This window comes from Nycticebus coucang, chromosome 2 (assembly GCF_027406575.1).
Source record: "Nycticebus coucang isolate mNycCou1 chromosome 2, mNycCou1.pri, whole genome shotgun sequence".
NCBI lineage: Eukaryota > Metazoa > Chordata > Mammalia > Primates > Lorisidae > Nycticebus > Nycticebus coucang.
In genome coordinates, this window is record NC_069781.1 from 122,585,934 (window position 1) to 122,608,404 (window position 22,471).

Here is a 22,471-nt window from a genome sequence, read left to right on the forward strand (position 1 = left end):
TGTCTCCTCTTTCCATTCTCTCCCCACTGTTCCCTCCTCTCAGGGCTGATAGTCTACTTGGGAATGATGGCGGGAGCCTTCATCTTGGGTGGCCTGGCAGATAAACTGGGGAGGAAGAGAGTTCTCAGCATGTCGCTGGCCATCAATGCCTCCTTCGCCTCCCTGTCCTCCTTTGTTCAGGGATATGGGGCCTTCCTCTTCTGCCGACTCATCTCTGGCATAGGGTATGTACTCAGAGGCTGGCGCTGGACCTTCCTGGACTAGTGGCCTATCCATTCTGATGCTGTAGCTCTGCGTGGTACCTCTAGAATCCCTTAGACCGAGTTTTGTTTTTATGTTTGACTTTCAAGATACTGTATTAAAGTTGAAACTTAAAAAGATAAAGTTGAGGGTGGTGCCTGTGGCTCAAAGGAGTAGGGCGCCGGCCCTATATGCTGGAAGTGGCGGGTTCAGACCCAGCACTGGCCAAAAAATGCAAAAAAAATAATAATGATAATAAATAAATAAATAAATAAATAAAGTTGAAACATAGAAAGGGTTAGAGTTAGGGTTAGGCTCTAAATGACTGTGTAAAGTCAAAATAATCTGAGGCTAAAGTTAAAATAATCTGAGACTGCTTCCCACATGTGGAGAGGAACTGCCTGGCTAGTGTCTCAAATTTGCTGGGTTGTTTCACCACAGAGCAGAAAGGTGGGGTACGAGGCAAGCTGGTTTCTGCTACAACTTTGTGTGTGTGTGTGTGTGTGTGTGTGTGTGTGTGTGTGTATAACTTGATTCTTTCTCTCTGCAGTATTGGGGGTGCCCTGCCAATTGTTTTTGCCTATTTCTCTGAATTCTTGTCTCGGGAGAAGCGAGGAGAACACCTCAGCTGGCTGGGCATCTTCTGGATGACTGGAGGCATCTACGCATCCGCCATGGCCTGGAGCATCATCCCACACTACGGTGGGTAACGTTTTCACGGCGCCCAACAACTCTTCCTGTCCTCGGGCTTCTGTTGTGTCCTCACACACTGTGGTTCCTGCATGTGACCTTGATCTCTCTGAAGAACTTCTAACATTGCACACGTGCTGTTGTTAGTTTTTCATATATGTTTTTTTTTGGAAAACATAATTTGTCCCTTTTCTTTCCCTGTTTCCTTTCCTCCTTTCCTCCCTTCCTCTCTCTCTCCTTCTCTCTCTCTCTCCGTCTCTTCTTTCCTTCCTTTTATTTGAAAGAATCTCAACTTTGGTCTCCTGTTCCTTCTCTCCCAGCAACTTAGGTCTCGCCAACTCCATTTTATACTTGCTGATTTGCCCCCGGCATGGGGTGGCATGGGGTGGAGGCCCCCTCGCATGCAATATGCTTGTACACTTTCTACTCCCACACCTGTTGGCACTCTTGTTTGGCTGCAGAAGTGCAGCAGTCCTTACAGACCATGTCATGATTCAGCAGGATAATTCTATTATCCTGGATAATTGTAAAACTGTAGTCTCTTGGACAAAGACCTGGCAACATTAACTCTTAATATTGGTCTTGTCAAGAGTAAAGTAGGGGCTGGGTGCCGTGGGTCATGCCTGTAATCCTAGCACTCTGGAAGGCCGAGGCTGGTGGATAGCTTGAACTTAAGAGTTCGGGACTAGCCTCAGCAAAAGTGAGACCCTGTCTCTATTAAAAATAAAAAACTGAGGCAAGAGGATCACTTGAGCCCAAGAGTGGGAGGTTGCTGTGAGCTAGGATGCCATAGCACTCTACCCAGGGCAACAGCTTAAGACTCTGTCTCTCTCTCTCTCACACACACACAAACACACACACACACACACACACACAAAGAGTAAAGTAGGGAGAAGGCATTAATTTGGACTTTGATTATGTGTTTTGAGTATACTGTGTAATACCATAATTATCTTTCAAGATCATTTTTGACAATCCACCAATTCTGAGTCTGGACTCTATCATGATTTAGAATCCTGTAGACCCCTAGGTGGTGGGAGACAACCACCCCTGAAGTGAACCAACACTTCTCCACCTATTCTCCTTCTTCTTTTGAATCTAACCCCCTCTGCTCTGTGTTCTGTAACTACTGGAGGCTCCACGTATAACCTTTTTTTTTTTTTTTGTGAGACATGGTCTCACTCTGTTGCCCAGCCTGGAATGCAGTGGTGTCATCATAGCTCACAGCAACCTCAAACTCCTGGATTCAAGAGATCCTCCTGCCTCAGTCTCCCAAATAGCTGGGACTACAGGCATACACCACCACACTTGGCTAATTTTTTAATTTTTGGTAGAGATAGGGTCTTGCTATGCTGCCCAGCCTGGTCTTGAACTCCTTGGCTCAAGTAATCCTCCTGTCTTGGCCTTCCAAAGTGCTGGGGTATGAGTCAATGCACCTGGCTTCCACATATATCTTTTTAGGAAGATGCTTTGGTGTACAGACAATACCTACTGTGCCAGTTAAGGTGATACTGGGTGCATTACACTGATAAACTGATGATAAATCTTAGTGTTTTTTTTTTTTTTTGTTTTTTGTTTTGTTTTGTTTTTTGAGACCGAGTCTCAAGCTGTCACCTTCGGTAGAGTGCCATGGTGTCATAGCTCACAGCAACCTCCAACTCAGTCTCAAGCGATCCTCTTGCCTCAGTTTTTTTTTTTTTTTTTTCTATTTTTAGTAGAGACAGGGTCTTGCTTTTTCTCAGGCTGGTCTCAAACTCATGAGCTCAAGCAATCCACCCGCCTTGGCCTCCCAGAGGATTGCAGGCATGAGCCACCATGCCCATCCTGAAATCTCAGTGGTTTTACACAATAGAAGTTTCTCACTCACTTCCTTGTCCCTGTTGCCGGTGTGAGGGAGGGTGGTCGGTCCCATCTAAACCACAAGTCTGCAACACAGTGGGGGAAAAGGAGAGAGGGGTGTTGTGAGGGAAGCTGGTAACCCACAAGAGTTCCAATGCTTAACATACACAAACACTACCCTGTAGATGTCTGGTTTCTAAGAAAGCAATATGAGGATTCAGGTTGGGAGCATGTTGACCAGTATGAATGAGATGCCATGGCAGAGGCCACGTGGCTATCAGCTGGCCACTGTGGGTGGACAGTGGACCTTATGATTAAATATTTTACCCTGTTTGTATGCCTGTATGAAATATGAGACTTTTACACTATTTTAAAATAGAAATCTAGATGATTAGGCTTAACTGAAACAGGCATTAGCTTTGGGAAAACCCATCCTAGAAATATGGTAGACCAAACCCAGAGTGTAACAAGAGCTCTTAGTTGTTTTAAGCCTCATTTTACCAGGACCAGACGTTTGGTCCACAGTGAACCAGACATTTGATAACATTTCTCAATGTGCCTGAGATGCTCATCCTCTCTCAAATGCAAGTACCCCCACGAAGAGAGGTGGATGTCTGTGTGTACCGCTGTGTGACTTATTTAATTGCTTTTGTTAAGAAGCAAGGGATGCGAGGTCTCGGTACCAGAAATTTGGGTGACTGACTCATCAAGAAAGAAAATTACAAAGCTCGGAATGTTTTCCTGGGAACTCACAGGCACAGCCCAGAAAAAATGGATGTTATGGAAGATTAATTCTCATTGTAGTCAGCACCACCAGCTGTTTGTGAAATCCTGACAGAGAAAAGTAGGGCAGGCTGAAATATCAGCAAACAGAACAATCCCTACCTCTGAATTAATATTGTTCCAAATATTTGGGAGCAGTTTACCATTTAATTTTATGTAATTTAGGGCCCCAAGGACATGCCTAATGAATGTGATAAATGCAGATGATTGAAGTCACCAGTAAATACCACAGAGGCATGAGGGAATAATGAATTTGGGAACATTTATATGTGTCATCATAAAGAAAAATGTCTTTTTGAGGCAGAATACTTTATAAACATACCGGCTTCTGCACCCCCACCCCTTCCCTGGTTATCCATCTGAGTTTGATTGCTGTGTAGTTTTGAGCAACTTTACTTCTGAGGATGCCAGAATCCTTTTTGAACATCAACTGTGAATGTGCAAATATGACTATGGTTTTATCTTCCTCTTTCTAGTTATGCCCAGGAGAAAGGAAAGTCTTTTTAATTAAAATTAAAATGAGCAAACAAACCCCAATGAGATCAGAAGAGACCAAGCTGTGCAGAAGGAGATTTGATTCTGAGTGTTGGACCAAGTGTGTGTTCCGTTGGTGAGGCCGACTGTGCCCACGTGGACACAGGCCCATGTTTTCCCACCTGGGATCCCACTGCCTAGTTTTTTTATTTGTGTAAATAGAGTAGTGAATATCTGCATCAACAGCAGATATGGGTCAGGAGTCCATTGCAAGTGGAGTCCACAGGAGAGTAATAAGAATTCAAGACAGAAGCAGCTCACTGCTGGAGGTGGCCATGTGGTCATTTATTTTTTAAGCAAATGGAATAGAAATTTTATATCCAAATAATTACTACCCTCTAAACTTTATAAGTTGATATGCATATTTATATGCTTTTATCTTTTAAGAAATACCATTTAAATTGCCTTCAGAAATACTTTGGTGGCATGGGAAAACCAGCCTATTTTATAACAGCAGCTTTATTAAAAAAAAAAAAACAATTCTTCTGCTGATCTTTGCTGTTATTTCTCCATTTTATTAAACATCACTGGCACTAAGGGCTATGTAGCTATTCCTAAAAAACAACAACAACAACAAAAAAAATCAATTCTACCCTGAAAGCAGGTGAGTTATTATGGGTTGCCAGGAGCTTTCACACATAGCAAATCTGTGGGGGTGCCATTACCAGCACCCTACCTCTATGCAAACCCACCAACACAACAATGATGTGACAAACCAGCGTTTGGAACGCTGCTCTGTGCAACTGAAAAAGCCCAGGCTCCCTCCACTGTGTTACTTAAAAGAGGAAAGTTTGCTACCCAGGGGGATATTCAAAAGAATGCTTGAATAATTTCTGAAAATGAGTTTTAGCAATGCTTTGAATAATGACAGCTGAATAGAAGCGAGTTTACTTCTGCATGTCAGTGATGCTGGGGTGGATTTGAATGTAGAAGTTCAGTTTCTTATTTAAAAAAATTTATGTAGTCACATTATGAATTAAGGTGTTTCTCAAAGTGTGGTCCTGAGCCCTTTGCACTGGAGTCACCTGGAACTGGTACTGTCCTCCAGCCTGGGAAAGGGGGATCCCTATAAAAGCCCTGCTCTGGCCTTCCTCTGGCTGTGCCCTTTCCCATGGGGCAAGGGGTCCTGAGGCCATGACTCTCTGTCCACCTCTATCCAGGTCATGTTCTGGGTACTCAGGATCCAGGAATTCCCATAAACTCAAGGGCTGCAAGGAGAGCACCCATTCTCACCATGGCAGTGGGTGCTGTAGCCACACATGAGGCCCCTTACCCTGCAGGAGGTGTTGGGGGAGGGAGAAGAAGGGAGTCCAGCATGGATGGGTGTAATTCTGGGCCTAGGCTTCCAGCTTGTTATTTGTCAAGGGAGGTAATTTTTTTTTTTTTTTTGAGACCAAATCTTTTTTGGTTGCCCTGGGTAGAGTGCCATGGCATCACAGCTCACAGTGACCTCAAACTCCTGGGCTCAAGAGATCCTCTTGTTTGAACAATTAAAAAAAAAAAAACAAAAAAGAGATCCTTTTGCCTCAACCTCCCGAGTAGCTGAGTCTACAGGTATCTGCCAGGATGCCTGGCTGGTTTTCTTTCGATTTTTAGTAGAGATGGGGTCTTGCTCTTGCTCAGGCTGGTCTGGAATTCCTGAGCTCAAGCTATGCACCTGCCTCGGCCTCCCAGATTGCTTCAATTATAGGCATGAGCCATCATGCCTGGCTAGAATATCTTTCATTTAACAATTTCTTAACTTAAAATGTAATGGCTATATAGGAATATGGAATGTTGCTTCTCTGTGTCCTCTTAATCCAGGCTCTGTGAATGTCTGGCCTGGGCTGGACCTAAGGATTTGTCAGAATGCAGATTCCCAGCTCCTGTTCCAGACTTATGCTTTGGGGGTGCAGCTGGGGGAATCTGCATTTCAAGCAGCTCCATGGGCTATGCTCTTGTGCCCCCAAGTTTGCAAGCCTCAGAGTTACTCTTCTGTAAAGGGAAGGATCATGTTCCAGAAATCATCTGACTGCTTCTTCACAGGCTGGGGCTTCAGCATGGGGACCCATTATCACTACCACAGCTGGAGACTGTTTGTCATCGTCTGCGCTCTGCCCTGTACTGTGTCCCTGGTGGCCCTGAAGTTCATGCCAGAGAGTCCAAGGTTTCTGCTTGAGGTGAGTCAGTACCTCCCTGCCAGCTTGAACATGACCAAACAGCCACAGGAGCCCCAGCCCTAAGTCCCACATCCTCTCCTGCCTGCAGAGTGCAGGCTCCCCGAGGTGGGCCCACCTGCCTCCTCATTAAACCTCGCTCTGTTTCTGCTGGTGATGGTCTTGGGTCAGGGATTCCTGGACGGTCAATGGAGGCCCAGGTGAGACAGAGCAGGGCCTCCTAGAGGCGGAGCGGTGGTGGCGGGTGGCCCCGTGGTACTCGTCCTCCCTGGAGGTCTGGATTAGGAGCCTCTCTAGGGCTGTGTTCTGTTTCCTATGGCTCCACAGTGTCTATGGGACAGCTTGTTGCTGCTCCCAGTCCCTTCAGGACTGTCAGCCATGCAGGGCCTTGAGCCACCAGAAGACGGCACCTGGTGTCCTCAGCAATGAGTCCCACAAGCCTGCCACCTATAGGGGTGTCTTATGCTGGCAGAGGTCAGACAGGGCAGGGGCTGGCACACAGGCAGCAGGACCTGGAGGCTCTGGCAGCCCCAGTCCACAGAGCCCATGTGTCTGCCTCCTTTTTGAGCTTTCTGCACAGTAGTCCTCCATGCTGAATTCCTCTGCCACCCCACTGATCAGGAGGTGGAGGGGACAGGGGGTTTTGCACCTGTTGCATATGAGTTTCCTAGAGCCTCTGTGACAAAGTACCACCAACTAAGTGACTCCAAATAACAGTTTTTTCTCACAATTTCTGAGGTTAGCAGTCCCAACTCAGAGTAGCAGCAGGGCCACGTTCCTTCTTAGGTCTGCAGGGGAGAATCCTGCCTGTGGCCTTCTCCAGATTCTGGCAGCTTGTTGGCCATTTTTGTCATTTCTTGGCTTGCAGCCGCATCACTCTGACAGTGACCTTCATCCTCCACGGCCTTCTGTGTGACCCTGTCTTTGCTCAGCTGTGTTCTTATGAAGACATCGTCCTCTTGAATGAGGAGATATAACTAGTTACACCCTAAGCAACCCTATTTCCAAGTAAAGTCCCTGGGGTGTTGGGACTTCAAACATACCCTTTTTTGGTGGGGACACAATTCAGCCCATGGCATGTTGCTTTTTGCTTCATCTCATCAGCATAGAACATGGCTCTCATCCCTGTCCCTTCAACCTTACAACTGCAGGTGCTTACTCCTGTATGGAATAATGATAATATCTGATATTTACAACTTGAAAACACAATCTTATTATCCTTCCAAGAACAGCGGAGGACAGAAACTTGTCCTAGTCTTTCACAAGCATCAGAGAGCAGTGAGTCGATGCCCAGTTACCTCACCCTCCAGATTACAGGATTCCCTGTCAGTTTGTAGGATTTCCGCCCCTGATGAGCAAGCAGCAGGTGTATTCAGAGGTGACTTTTTCACATCTCCTTCCTTGATCTTTACCAGATGGGCAAACATGATGAGGCCTGGATGATTCTCAAGAAAGTCCATGACACCAACATGAGGGCCAAGGGGACCCCAGAGAAGGTGTTCACGGTGAGTGTGGGCAGCCTCATGCCCAGAAGAAGCTGTTCTCTTCCTTACTGTTTTGGTTTGCTAAAAAAAAAAAAAAAAAAAAAAATTATTATATAAGCACAGAACAGAAAATTTGTCAAAAACAATAAAAACTCGGATATTCCTATCACGTTATCATAATTACTTTTTCATTTTGATGGGTGTCCTTCTGGACTTTTCTATAGGTAGCTAATAGTTAAAAAATGAACAACTATTAGGGGGACCTCACCCAATGTGCATGAGACAATGGTACATTTCAAAACTATTAAGAAATGAATATAATTGTGATGGCTGTGTTACTTAGATCCATGTAAGCATTTCACATTGTATATCAAAGCAGTATCCTGAACCCCATAAATGCATCAATGTACAAAGTTATGATTTAATAAAAAATAATTAAAAAAGAATGACTAATAATAAAACAGAACAATGACAATAACAACAACAAAATGACAACTATATTCATGTCGGGATAAGCGTGCACATACGTAGATTTACATAAACATATTATTTAACAATACAGTGCCCATAATCATTTTATTGTATTCATAATGAACATTATGAACAGTATTCATAATGAACAGTATTCATAATGAACATTAATGTTAGGAACATTCATACCGTTTTCCTGACATGTCTCAAATGCTAGAGGTTTTATTGTCTTGTTCCTATAAATATGATTGCAATTAACCTTCTTATGCATATGGTTCCTTCCCCTTCATGTTCTAGCTTTCTTTTCTAAGAGTAGGCTTATAGAAATAAAATTACTTGCTCAAAGAGTATGGAGATCTTTGCAGCTCTTGAGACATATCACCAAATTACATTTCGATGTAATTTGCAGTGCCACAAGCTATAGGGGATCCATTTCTCTATATCCTTACCAACATTGAGTATTAGACTGAATTTTGTTTCTTGCTCATTTAAAAACCTGTAAATGATGATTTTCATCAAGATGTCCTGTTAGTTACAGAGATGCTGTGTAACTCTGGCCAACGGGGGGCTGTAGATGCCCCTGTGTATTTGTTTCTATAACCCTCCTTAAGACATTCTTCAAATCTATTTTCTCAAGGGAGCCCTTCTGTATTAACTCCCAGCTACCTTGGATTCACTACTTTTGATTCTTCAGCTTCCATAATTGCGGTCTTGGGTAAAACATTTGTCCTTGTTAACCTGTTAGTTAAAACCCCTGGTTCTCAGGTAGGACCACATGGTAGCTAAGTGTCTGTACCTGGAGCCAGGCAGTCTGGGCCCAGGTCCTGGTTTTGACACTTGCTAGCTGTGTGGTTTCAGCAAGTTTCTCTGTAGCTCAGTCTCCTCACTGGGGAGAACAGTGATAATAATATCTGTAAATATGGCTGTTGTAAGGATTACGGAAAGCACCTAAAATACTGCCTGGTTTGGACTTTAGAGCTATGAAGATGTTAACTATTACTAAAATATGTTGTAATATATTTTTTCATAAATTAGCTCAAATTACAACTTCTGTGGAAAATCTCTTGATGACATATTTCCTCAATTCTAATCCTCCTAAAATACCTAAGTGGTTTTCCCAATCTTCACTTTTCCAAGACAAAGTTAAGCCTTTTACATTAGGACCAGGGTTCCTCATTGCAGGGATGAAAGTCTGTCCAAGGAAGACAGTTCAGGCAGAAAACAATGAGTAGGGGGCTGTGAAATGTTGGAATTGTGATTCATCCCAGCACAAGTGCCAGTTACTCGGTGTTGAGGGATACCTTCTGCTTTTAGGAGTTTCTACCCAACAGGACAAGGGATTGAGGTTATGGCGTTCTATACTGACTTGCTCATATTAATTATATAGTAGTACATGACAGGATGGGCCAGGAAAAGGAAAAAACGAGAGAGTGATATCTACAGACTGACCTCAGAGAGCTGACCTGTGGTCCCCAGCCAGGTGTGAATATTCAGCTCAACTTGATGGTGTTACTTGGTTTTTTGTTTCTTTTATTTGGTTTGTTTGTTTTTGGTCGGGGCTGGGTTTGAACCCACCACCTCCCGTATATGGGGCCAATGCCCTACTCCTTTGAGCCACAGGTGCCACCCGGTGTTACTTGTTTTATTCCTCCCATCAGTGAATGTAGTCAGTGGCCTGGGAGAAAGAGAGCACGCTTAGGGCAGGCCAGGATCTCAGCTTGTGCTCATGCTAACTTGGTGCCTCCTGGGAGCCCTGGTCCTATCAACATTACTAGATGCCTCAGGAGCTTCTGAACTACCACCTGCCAGGTGTCCTGAGTGACACCTTTGGAAAGGGAAGAAGTCTACGTATTCTGCTGTAAATCTATGTTCTGCAGGGGTTGGGTAACACAGGCCATATTCTAATTAAGACTGAATCAAAGATAAGTATTCTCATTTATTCTAAATTAGGGTAATTGTGCTTGAAATTATCAACACACCCACTTCCAAATCCATAGAGAAAGGGTGTTCATTTTCCCCCTGAGCAGCAAAGAAAGAAAAAACTTCTTTTGAGTGAATATCTTAATGCTTTGGGGTGGTTTTTAAGGTGCTTCTGAATTTGGTGCCAGCTTCTCCTCTGGCCTCCTTCATTCGTAATATCTGTGGGGCTTGAAGCCCAGCTCCAGCCAAGAGTTGCACTGCAGAGCCAGCTGTGTTGTAGCTGTGGAAGGCAGGATGGTGAGTCCAGGGTGCTCACAGCGGGTTTATGTATGTGAGATTTCAGGTAACAGAGCCTGTGTTTGCACCAGATTCTCCAATGAGTTCTTGGCCCTCCCAATATCTAAGAACCACTATTTTTAGGGTTTAGAAAAGCAAAGTCGTACTGTCTTAGACCTAGCACTTAGGAAATATGAGTCCAGGTCCACAACCAGGAACTGTTTTTCTCCAGATGGATCCATCAGCCCCCATCTCTATTTCTCTTCCTTTGTCTCCTCGGTTCTCAGTCCTTTGGCTGAAGAAAGAGATGGAGATGCTCGTATGACTCATTTTTATACCTCAGACAAAAGGTTTGTTGGAGTTGGTGGTGGAAGCTGTTTCTGAATTGAGGGTGCCCTTCCATTTCTTCTATGAATTAGAGGAGGTTGTTCACACATTGCACTTTGAAAACTTGACTAAAAGAGTTTCTGTGACCAGGAATACCCTTCACAGGGTGATTAGTTATGCAAGTCAATGGTTGCTTTAAACATTTGATTAACTGGAAAGTGACTGTCTTGGGCCAGGATTACTTATTGGGTCCACCTACACACAGATTAACATTTTCCACAGCCTTGAGGGGAACGCTGAGATATACAACCTTATCCCCACTCCTTATCTCTTTGATTTCTACCGGGGAGGCCATGATTTCTCTTACTCTCTTGTGTCTTTAAAATACCTTAAGTTGGCTGTGCACAGTGGCTCCTAGCACTCTGGGAGGCTGAGGTGGGACAATCGCTTCAGCTCAGGAGTTTGAGATCAGCCTGATCAAGAGCAAAACCCCAGCTCTACTAAAAATAGAAAACTAGCCAGGCATTGTGGCAGATGCCTGTAGCCCCAACTACTCAGGAGGATGATGCAGGAGGGTCATTTGAACCCAAGAGTTTGAGGTTGCCGTGGGCTGTAATGATGCCGTGGCACTCTGTCCAGAGCAACAGAATGAGACTCTGTCTAAACAAAACAAAATAAATAAAATCTTAAGTAGCAATGCCCCTTCCTCCCACCATTGCTTACATGGGTTGTTAATAACCATTAAGGGCAGACTTGTGAATTTTAAGGCGGCATCAACTCTACGGTGAGCAGATCAGAGAAAAATGGGAATTCAGTGTAGTATGGACCCACGAATATAAATTTCCCAAAGTGACTTAGTGAAAAGATTCTGGTTCCTTTTGCCTCCAGTGGGACGGATGCACCTGAGAAAGATGCACTAGAGATGCCATGCATGCCTTTGGTTAAGAATCACTGAACTAGAGGGTCCTCAAAGACATCTCCAGTTAATAAAATCAGTTACATTCAATTAAACACTGCACAGGAAATTCTGACACCACATGGGGTTAAGATTCCTTAACTTATCTTTGCCTTTCAGGTTTCCAACATCAAAACTCCCAAGCAAATGGATGAATTCATTGAGATCCAAAGTGCAACAGGAACTTGGTATCAGCGCTGGCTGGTCAGATTCAACACCATTTTCAAGCAGGTGTGATTGGGAACATGGGTTGCATGAGAGGGTGGCTCTGTGGGAGTCACCTTAGTGGATGAAGAATCAAGACTCTGAGCACCCACATCCTCCTACGTCAGTGTGGCGGGGAGGAAGAGGCCCTGGGCGGGGATGTTGGGTGCCCGCCCACGTCTGCCTCTAACTTGCTGTGTGCCTTTGAGCCACAAACTCTCTAAGCCTTTTCTTTTCTTTTATTTTCTTTCCCAAGACAGGGATTCTAAATGTAGGTAAAATGTCTAGTCTGAGTAAACCTCCTTCTGTCTAGCAAGTTCTCCTTAAATAATCCGTGGAAGAAAGAAGGGAGTGAAATAAACATCCCCTTGAGATTTGTTCATATTTCTGAGAAAGATTCTTCATGACGGGCAATGCCATTTCTCTGGAGCTCCTGCAGGCAGGAGCAAGGCAGCTGTGGGGCCCAGAGGCAGCTCACTGGCCAGTCTGTTGAGACTGGATAGTATTCACCGTGTATGGTGGGTAAATGTTTGGAATGAGGCCTGCTCTTTAGGCAGGGAGAGAAACCACTGCTCAAGATTTTTCAGTGCTTTAAAATCCTATCTCAGTTTGCTTTCAGTTACATCTGTGGCCCATTGTGTCCCCAGGGAAAATGCTATCCGGCTGTCAGAGTGTGAGGCCCATGAGAGGAGAAGCGCCTGCCTTGTATTTGGATAGACTTGCTCTCCAAAGTGGTGGATAACTGAGGGCCTGCTCTCTCCATGGGTTCCTAGGCGGCATATTAGAAAATGTGAGAAATAAGCTCTTTCAAGTTGCATATTCTAGCCTCTAACAGTCCTTCTCTGACTTGGGTTATAGGTCTGGGACAATGCTCTGTACTGTGTGATGGGGCCCTACAGAATGAACACTCTGATTCTGGCCGTGGTCTGGTTTACCATGGCTTTAAGGTATGTTCTCCTTTACTTAAGTTCCTCATTTTCCCCATGCTTCGGTTGCCTCATGTATACCTTGAAGATTGCAATCGGTTCTAACTAAGTGAATTTCATCAGATCAGATGCTTTTGGCTGCAAGTAACTGGCAACCCACTCTAGCAGCTCCCACAAGAAGGAAACTTCTTATCCTTTGTAACAAGAATTCTGCAGAGAGGCAGTCTCCAGGGGTTTCAGCCTCCGACTTGCTCTCACTGTGGTGGCCACGTGCCTATGCTGTTCTAGGCATCCTTTGGGGGCAGGAAAACTGTTAGAGGAAGAGGCTGCTACTCCCTGAGTTTTTTTTTTTTTTTCTTGTTCCTGCTATCTTTATTGAGGTATAATTTCATTTTTTTTTTTTTTTTTGTGGTTTTTGGCCAGGGCTGGGTTTGAACCCACCACCTCCAGCATATGGGACCGGCGCCCTACTCCTTGAGCCACAGGCGCCGCCCATAATTTCAAATAAATAGTATATAAATTCAGGTATACAACTTGATGCTTTGATATGCATAAATATTGTGAAATAATGGCCATGATCAAGCTAATAAATATATCCATCACCTCACATAGTTATCATTTTCTTGTGTGTGTATGTTTGTGTGTACGTGTGTCTTGAGAACAGCTAAGATCTACCTTCTTAACCAACTTCAAGCAGGCAATCTGGTCTTGTTAACTGGTTGTTAATTTTTAACTAATCGCTATTGTTAATTAATTGTTAATTGCTGAGCTTCCTTTTTAACATCAATGGAATCTCTTTCAAAAGCCCCACAGCCAACTCACTCTCCTGTTGTATGAGCCAGATGTGTGTGTCACATTCTTTGGGTAAACTAATCCCTGGCAAAGGATATGGGATCTCCCAGTGGTTTTGGACTAATCAGGATTCACCTCAGAGCTAAAAATACTGGTACCTTTCTCCAGTTGATGCCTGAATAGAATGAAGTCCCTGTTCACCAGGAGAAGGCAGGGGCTGAGTTCTGAGTTGGCAGCCATCCTATTACATAGATGACACTCTGCAATACTGTATCCTATGGTAAAGAAAACTAAGATATAATACAATTGGTGCTTAGCTGGTTCCTCTTTTTACCAGCAGTTCTTACCCCAGTCATTTCATGGACCTCCAAATAACATGACTCTTCTTTTTGTGTGAGTCTGGGGCCCACGTCTACATTATGGGGCTGTTTTACTGCATAATTATAAAGTTTGTGCATTAGTTTCTGACACATAATAAGTGCTCAATAAACTGGTATTGTAAGTTGGGAACTATTTGCAAGATTTGAAACTTCCATCTATGAAATTGCTTTGTTTACCACTGCCGGTGCCCAAAGACAACTCCATCTCCCCAGGAAATAAAATCGACTCTAATGACCTCTTTGATTATGGGGAAGACACAGGAAGACAGAATGTCTTCCAGTACCTGTTCATGCAGACCTGACCTTCCAGACTCGGAGCAGGCCTGCTAAGCAACAATGACAACTGCAACCAAAAAATAGCCGGGCGTTGTGGCGGGCGCCTCTAGTCCCAGCTACTTGGGAGGCTGAGGCAGGTGTGAAGGAAGCCTGACCCTTTCTCCCTCCACTCATTCGATTCAAACTAGGAAAGAACATTCCAGACGCCAAATATGGCAGGCACTACAATTCAATTCATTGATATGTGTTTTATTTACATTTATTTATGTTTCATTTAATTATGTGGATTAGGTAATGAATTTCAGATGTTGAAGCAGTAGAGAAATCTGGCATCAAACCCTTCCCCCCTACCCATTCCCTTCTGCTTCCTAAATAGAAACTTTAAAAAAAAATTTTTCCTATTTAGCATCCAGTGGGTTTTTTTTCTTTTGCCAATGTAAGCAAATAATTATGGACATATTCGTACTTCTTTCTCCTTTTCTTATTCAAAGGAACACATTGTTTTTGCACCTGCTTTTTGTGACATATTCTGAAGCTCTCTCCATGCTCCTAAATCAGTTTGCCCTCATTCCTCTGTACAGCAGCACAGCTATCTGCATCCCAGCCACAGTCAGCACTGAGCTTTGTTCAACCAGGGCCTTTTGCTAGACTTTTCAGAAGTTTCCAGACTTTGGCTACTGAAACCGTGCCACAATAAGTAACCGTGTTTGTAGGCACTTTGTATTTGGGCTGGCTTATCAGTGTAGTAGATTCCTGGACATGGAATTAAGGGATCAGAGGAGGTAAATCTATCAGAGAGGGTAATACATTTTTGGCACTGACAAATTCTCCTCCATATGATGTTGTACAATTTTTCCCTTTTCCGCAGTGGTGTATGAGAGTGTGTGTTTACCTACAATCTCACCCACAAAGCATTTTAACAAACTGTGAGAGTTTATTATCTGGTAGGTGAGGAATGGTAACAGGGTGGTTTTAATTTTTACGTTTCTTATAGTGAGATTGAGCATCTTTTTACATATTTAATGCCCATGTTTTGGACTTGGTTTATCTTGAGTTTCTTTTTAGGTATAAAGTCATATCATCTGTAGATAGTGATAGTGTTACGTCTTGCTTTGCCATTTTATGTTTCTGCATTCTTCTTGTCTGAGTGGCTCGGACCTACAATAGAGTATTAAGTAGTACTGGTGGTGATAAGAGCAGCCTTGTCTTGTTCCTGACATCAATAGGAATGTCTTTCACATTTCCCTATTTACTAACATTCTTGGCTGATGTATATATATTTTTTATATGTTAAGAAAGTGTGGGCGGCGCCTGTGGCTCAGTGAGTAGGGCGCTGGCCCCATATGCCGAGGGTGGTGGGTTCAAACCCAGCCCCGGCCAAACTGCAACAAAAAAATAGCCGGGCTTTGTGGCGGGCGCCTGTAGTCCCAGCTGCTGGGGAGGCTGAGGCAAGAGAATCGCGTAAGCCCAAGAGTTAGAGGTTGCTGCGAGCCGTGTGACGCCACGGCACTCTACCCGAGAGCCGTACAGTGAGACTCTGTCTCTACAAAAAAAAAAAGAAAGTGTCTGAGTGGTACCTGTAGCTCAGTTGGCAGGGCACCAGCCACATACACCTAGGGTAGTGGGGTCAAACTCGGCCCAGGCCTGCTAAGCAACAATGACAACTGCAACCAAAAAATAGCCGGGCATTGTGGCAGGTGCCTTGTAGTCCCAGCTACTTGGGAGGCTGAGGCAAGAGAATCGCTTGAGCCCAGGAGTTGGAGGTTGCTGTGAGCTGTGACACCATGGCACTCTACCCAGGGTGACAGCTTGAGACTATGTCAAAAAAAAAAAAAAAGAAAGAAAGAAAGAAAGTGTCCATCAGTCTCTAATCTATGGATATTTTTATGAAGAATAATTTTTTTTAACCAAATAACCAAATCTCTTTTTAGCATCTGTGGAAGGGGTCAAGATTTTTTCCCTTAGACTTACTAATGTGATGAGTTATATTATTAAATTTTCTAATAATGAGCCAAGTTTAACATGTTTACAATGAGTCTGGTCTACACAAAGTCAAAAACATACACTGTGATCAGGAAAGAATTAATCATGATGTTGCTCCTAAATTCTGTCTTCTCTATCACAGTTACTATGGACTGACGGTCTGGTTCCCTGATATGATCCGCTATTTCCAAGATGAAGAATACAAGTCTAAAATGAAGGTATTTTTCGATGAGCACGTGTATGGTGCCACAATCAACTTCACCATGGAAAACCAGATTCACCGGCGTGGGAAACTTGTGAATGATAAGTAAGTGAGCTTTCCTCAGAAAATGATGACAGTCCTGGGGACTGTCCTTGGGAGAGTGGCTTTGGAAAAAGAAGAATTAAATGCAGCAAGGGAATGTGTTCCAAGGCTGTCGTCAATCATCACAACTTATCGTGGCTGCCAGACACACAATGATTCCCCTGGTGGCGGTGGCTGTAATGTGCTGACTCTCTGTCAACCTAACCTCCTATAGCTAATTAATCCAAGGATGGAGACATTTGACTGAGGACAGTTAATCTGGTCATCTTTCCCAAGAACTTGAACCTTGAATGGATGTTAGCAGATAGCTATGTTCCATTGATGGTGCCTGGCTTGAGGAAGGGCCCAGAGCTCTTCTGCTGAGGTCCCTGAACCAATCCGTGACCTGAGTGTTGAGTTTTTTCTTTGATTCTGGAAGCTTCACTGTGCCAGGTCTCATATAGTGTTACATTTTGCTATTATTTCACCTAATATTACTTTGGAAGGTTGCTCAGTGTGGTCCATGGTCAGCCAGGAGGGTGGTTGTTCTTTGGAGAAAAAAAAATCAGTGGAGTATTAGAGAAGCCCTGTTTGTATATTTGTGGGGCTGCTTCCTCAAGCCATCTTACTCCTTTCTAGTCCTGAGATAAACGAAGTAGACAGTGTCTTGCAGGCGTCCTCTGAAGGCCTCTAAATGGGTCAGGGCAGGACGTTAGCCAAGTTCACCACAGGCCACATTATTCTCTAAGCTGAACTTTTTCTCCCCTGCTGTTTCCCTTCTTGAATAGTACTTAGCAAGCTCATTGGGTTGTGAATGAAAAGTAAGTGACTGTGGGCTATGTGGTGGCACCTGAAATACCATGGCCCAGTTGGTTCAATGACAGAGGCATTCATGGCCCTGTATTTACTACCTCAGTACAAAATCAACACCAGGAATTCTTACCTCCAGTGACTGTCCTGCCTCCCATATCTGCACCACCGCTGTGCCTGGTGTCTCAGTAAAGTTCCTCCCTGTGGTGACTGTTAGCCACTTAGGGAAAGGAACGGACGGCTTAATGAAGTCCAGGAAGGGTACCTCCTTCAGTGCTGTCCACATGGCTCTTTTAGGCCAGATTTTAGCAAAGGTTCACTGTTAATTAGAAAAGTATGTGATAAGAGGGGAAATAGGATTCGTACACACAGGAGACCTTTAGAAAAGGAAGTTTAGGACTAAGTAGCATTGGCCATAGGGCTCAACTTTTCAGACAGTTTTTAACTATGCTGAAGCTCATCTCAGCCATCTATGTAGCTACCTGTCTATGCAACCACACATCCTTTGTGTAGACAGGTTAGCAACATTGTCTTCTACTGAGAGTGGCCACTCCAGGGATGGTAGCTCCAGTGCTAGTGGTGGTGGAAGGCAGTTCTCCCCAAATGGTTCACTCTCTGAGCTCTTTAGGCAGTTCTCCCCAAATGGTTCACTCTCTGAGCTCTTTCTGTAAGTCCAGAGATCTTATGTTGGCATTGCCAAGGAAGAAATGTTGCTCTTGCTTTCCTAGGACACTTTGGAAACAATGAAAACTAAGGGACATTATGGACGACTAGATGTCTCCCATGATATGACACCATTCTTTTCCTAAGGGAGACCTCATTTCTGAAGTTCATAATGTTCGATGATACACTATCGTGATATGAGTAATAATAGCAATAGTAACAACACTGGTGACAAGTTACCAGTCATAGTGACTTGGCAGGCAGCCTCACTGAGCACTGCTGAAGGCCGGGTGCTGGCATGAGTGCCTTCCACAGATTATCTCACTGAGTCCTCGCAAAAACTCCAGGAAACGAGACAGATACTTTCTATTTTACAGGTGTGGAAACAGAAGCTTAGAGCATTTGATTACACACAGCTAATAGAAATAGAAATGTCTGTCCTCCAGCCCAGGCATTTGCACTCCAGATCCTGTATTCGTGGCAGCTACAAGTGTTGTTTCATTTGGAAATGCTTCATTCCCATTTACGTGAGGTTTTCTGCTTTAGAAAGTTAATGACAGTGCCATAGTCTTCGTGATTTTTAACAGGCAACTGTAGACTTCTAAGACTTCACTCTGCAGAAAGTGGTGACTTTGGTCCCCTCTGTCCTTTTAACTTTTCTTAGCTTCTCCAAGCTTTCCGTGAACTTCTGGGTGGGAGCGTGGAGGACACAAGGCCTGATGAAAGTGGAGGTCTCATCTTGTGGAGCCACACACACCTCTGGGGACCACAGAGTTAGTGCCAAGTTCTGGGCATGCCTGGGGATGGGGCAAGGACTGTCTGGGAGTTGATGCAAATATTCTGCACGTAGCTGTTCCACCATGATTCTATGCTTTAAATGTATGTAGATGTTTCGTGTTATTAAAATAGAGATTCCTTCAAAAGTTATGAGTTAAGTGTAACTTTTATCGTATAGTATATAATTTTTAACCAACAGATACTAAAAGTACAACCACTATCAGTTGAAGTTCATTATTCCAGCCCTCCATTCTTCCCCCACAACTTGTTTCAACAAAAAAGTTATTTTTTTCCTGGACTGATTAAAACAGTCACATACCAGTGGAGGGGGAAGTCTCCAATGAAGAGACATTTTTTTCACATGTCCCTGGCCCTCCTCTGCAATTGGTATGTGACTGTTTTAAGGAATCTAAGGAATGACTGCACCTGGCTTCCTTTCTTGAGTTATGCTGCCATCTGCTGGTCCTGAGCTATAAAACACCTTACCTTTGAGAACCTGGATGGATCATCTTTGGCAAGCCTCCACCAATAAACTGAGGATTTTTAGCTTCCTTGGTCATTTCTCTCATCTGTACCAGTACTCCTCCCTCTGAATTTATCTACACTTGGATGATTTAAAATTTAGATTGAATTTTTTTTTTTTTTTTTAGCAGGCCTGGACCAGGTTCGAACCACCAGCCCTGGTGCATGTGGCTGGCGCCCTAACCACTGAACACAGGCACCCAAACCACTGAACACAGGCGCCTGGCCATGAATTATTTTATTGACAATCACAAATTCAGGAAAAATGACTTTCGTGTATGCAGGAATTCAGACTTTACCTTAAACCTAAACCTTACCCTACTGTAATAGAAATCCCAATCCCTTTGGCTCCAAGAAGAAACCAAAGTGCATAGCCAAGCTTTGCCGGCTCCCAGCCCATCGCCTGCATGCAGCCTCCCCGTGTGTTTTATGGGGTCTGGGAGCTCCGAGTACTCGTGCAGCTTTTGCTTTAGAACTTCTGAGTTTTTGAAAAGTATAGGAAAGGTAAACAGTAAGTTCATATTTTGAACCCTGAACCAAAATGTCAGGCCGAATTACTAATTAAAAACAGGATAGAGTTTCATCTCAGAGTTATGTATTAACTAATTAGTTACATACTTTCTCCTCCCGGGAAAAAATTTCTTCCTGGCAGGGCTTTTGTCTGTGAGGAGTGGGATTGAGAAGGGGCATTATCTGACTTAAATCTCTTACGCATTGGGGAAATGCCCCTGATTTCTGTCTCAGATAGGTCGTGACTCAGGAAGTCATGTCCTCATCCTGTGGTTTCCTCACGGCTGAAAGGGAAGTTGACTGTGGGTCTACTCAGGGTTGGAAACTCCAATGGGAACAAGTAACTGTTCACGACGATGATTTGCCATAAGAATAGGAGGAAACTCTTGAGTTCTTATTATTGGTCAGAGGTGAATAGCTCCAAATGAGAATTAAGTTCACAAGATTTAGCTCTAATATGGGGTGTGTAGTATAGCAGGGGACAGGGACAGGGGCAGCAGAGAGACTGACAGCCCCCACAACTAGAAAAGAGAAGCTTAGTTGTAGGCATCACGCTGAACATCACTTACACTGCTAAAACTCCTTTTATGGGGACATAAGCAAGAATTTTCTTCATTGCTGGTGGGACTAAGTTTCAGTACAGCAAAGACACCTATGGTGGGCAGTATGAATGCACCTTCTGGCCTCTAGATCTAGGGAAGTAGCCAGGTCTGGGTTCCAGCCTTGACTGTGTCTGTAACTAGCTCGACCATCCTGGGCAAATCTCTGACCTAAGTCTCGGATTCCACATCTGAAAATCGTAATATTAGTATATAATGTACATCATATTTCAAAGGTAGCAATATTTCTCAGTTAAACACTGTAGCTTACTATATAGGTCCTGCACAGCTCTATGGAGCATCTTCCTGGATGTTTTGTGCTTTAACTGGGGTCACTTTTCTCTTGTCGGACATTTGCACGTGTTATAGCAAATAAACAGGAATCCTATTGATTTGGGGATGTTTATTTTGTATCCAGCTGAGCTCTTTGATTAGTTCTAACAGTTTTCCTCTTGTTATTGTTATATAATCCTGTCATCTGCAAATAACAATTTCTTCATCTCCTTTTGTCTCCTTTTTCCCATTGTTAAATATTTGAAACATGCAGAGATAAGAGAATAATACAAACAATCTTACTTAGAGCACCTAAGTAAGTTCACAAGATTTAGCTCTAATATGGGGTGTGTAGTATAGCAGGGGACAGGGACAATTTATAACATTATCAACTATGGTCCGTTTACTTCGGGTTTTAAAATAGATTAAGCATGATTCATTGTGCTTGTTACAATTCTTGACATTGTTCATTCTTCCTCCCCAGGGGACATGACCACCATTGTCATAAGTTTGCAGCTTTCTGTTCATGCATGTTTTTATACATTTTGCATATAGTTACATATCTAGGAACCTTGCTTTTAGATGCTTTTGCCTGTTTCAAATTTCATTTCATTTTATTATTATTATTATTTTTGAGACAGAGTCTTACTGTGTTGCCCTTGGTAGAGTGCCGTGGTATCACAACTCACAGCAACCTCAAACTCTTGGGCTTAAGTGATTGTCTTGCCTCAGCCTCCAAGCTGAGTTGCTGGGACTACAGGCACCCACCACAATGCCCAGCTATTTTTTTTGTTGTTGTAGTTGTCATTGTTATTTAGCAGGCCCTGGGTGGGTTTGAACCTGCCAGCCCCAGTGTATGTGGCCAGTGCCCTAACCACTGGGCTACAGGCATCGAACATGTTTCAAATTTTAAATAAATACATACTATATTATATATACAAGTATATAATTATTATACTATACAGAATGGAACTTGTTTTTTGTGTAAAATTAGGGTTTGGAGAATTCTCTGTTAGAATTCACAGCTATATATAAAAAAATTTCATGTATATGTACATATAAATATAATATATATACAAATTTCATTGTATTAAATTTCATTTCATTTCATTTAATTCACAGCAAAATGAAATAACTCAATTCATTTAATTTAAATTTTATTATATTCATATTTCATAATATATTCATCTGTTTTCTTGTTGATGAGCATTTAAGTAATTGGTAATTTTTTTTTTTTTTTTTTTTTTGCTGTTATAAATTAATGCTGGACAAAGTGTTCTTAGGGAAGAGCTTTTCTAGCCTATATGCCTAGAAGTGGGATTGCTGTGTGGAAGGGTGTGAGCATTATTCTCCAAAGGGGTTGCACTAATTTGCACTCCCATTAGTAGTATATGATCTGTGTCAGGTTTACAGCAGATCACAAGGGCCCCCTGTGAAGTAATTTTATGCCATCCCTTTATAATGATAATGATCACACTAAACATCTCTAATTAGACTGAGTTTCTTGCAGGTGACACCATGAAACCTAAAACATGTTTAATGTGACTTTGGCATAGCTTAGATCACTTAGTGGAGGAAGCATTTGGCCTGAGAGTAACGACAATAAGGTGTTTGCGATACAAATTCCATCACAGACACTGGCTGATGGATGGCTTCTGTTCCCTTAAAGCAGAAATTTCACAAGATACTTTGGCTTATCTTTTCTTTCAGCCTTTGAACTATTTTGGATGAAGAATCGTGGACTGCTTCAGTATACAAGCTAGACTAGAGGAGATGATTTATATACAGACTCTTAAAA

The 22,471-nt window shown here is 43.2% G+C and overlaps 1 protein-coding gene across 5 annotated transcripts in view; it reads left to right on the forward strand.

The window, feature by feature from the left end:
• SV2B (synaptic vesicle glycoprotein 2B) overlaps window positions 1–22,471 on the forward strand; it is a 179,381-nt gene that overhangs the window by 133,387 nt on the left and 23,523 nt on the right. For all 5 annotated transcript variants that reach the window (XM_053581748.1, XM_053581745.1, XM_053581747.1 and 2 more), the window contains exons 3-9: window positions 44–224; window positions 791–942; window positions 6,112–6,245; window positions 7,658–7,747; window positions 11,796–11,906; window positions 12,738–12,826; window positions 16,379–16,543. In XM_053581748.1, the coding sequence (XP_053437723.1) occupies window positions 44–224; window positions 791–942; window positions 6,112–6,245; window positions 7,658–7,747; window positions 11,796–11,906; window positions 12,738–12,826; window positions 16,379–16,543 (922 nt within the window). The remainder of the gene's footprint in view (window positions 1–43; window positions 225–790; window positions 943–6,111; window positions 6,246–7,657; window positions 7,748–11,795; window positions 11,907–12,737; window positions 12,827–16,378; window positions 16,544–22,471) is intronic.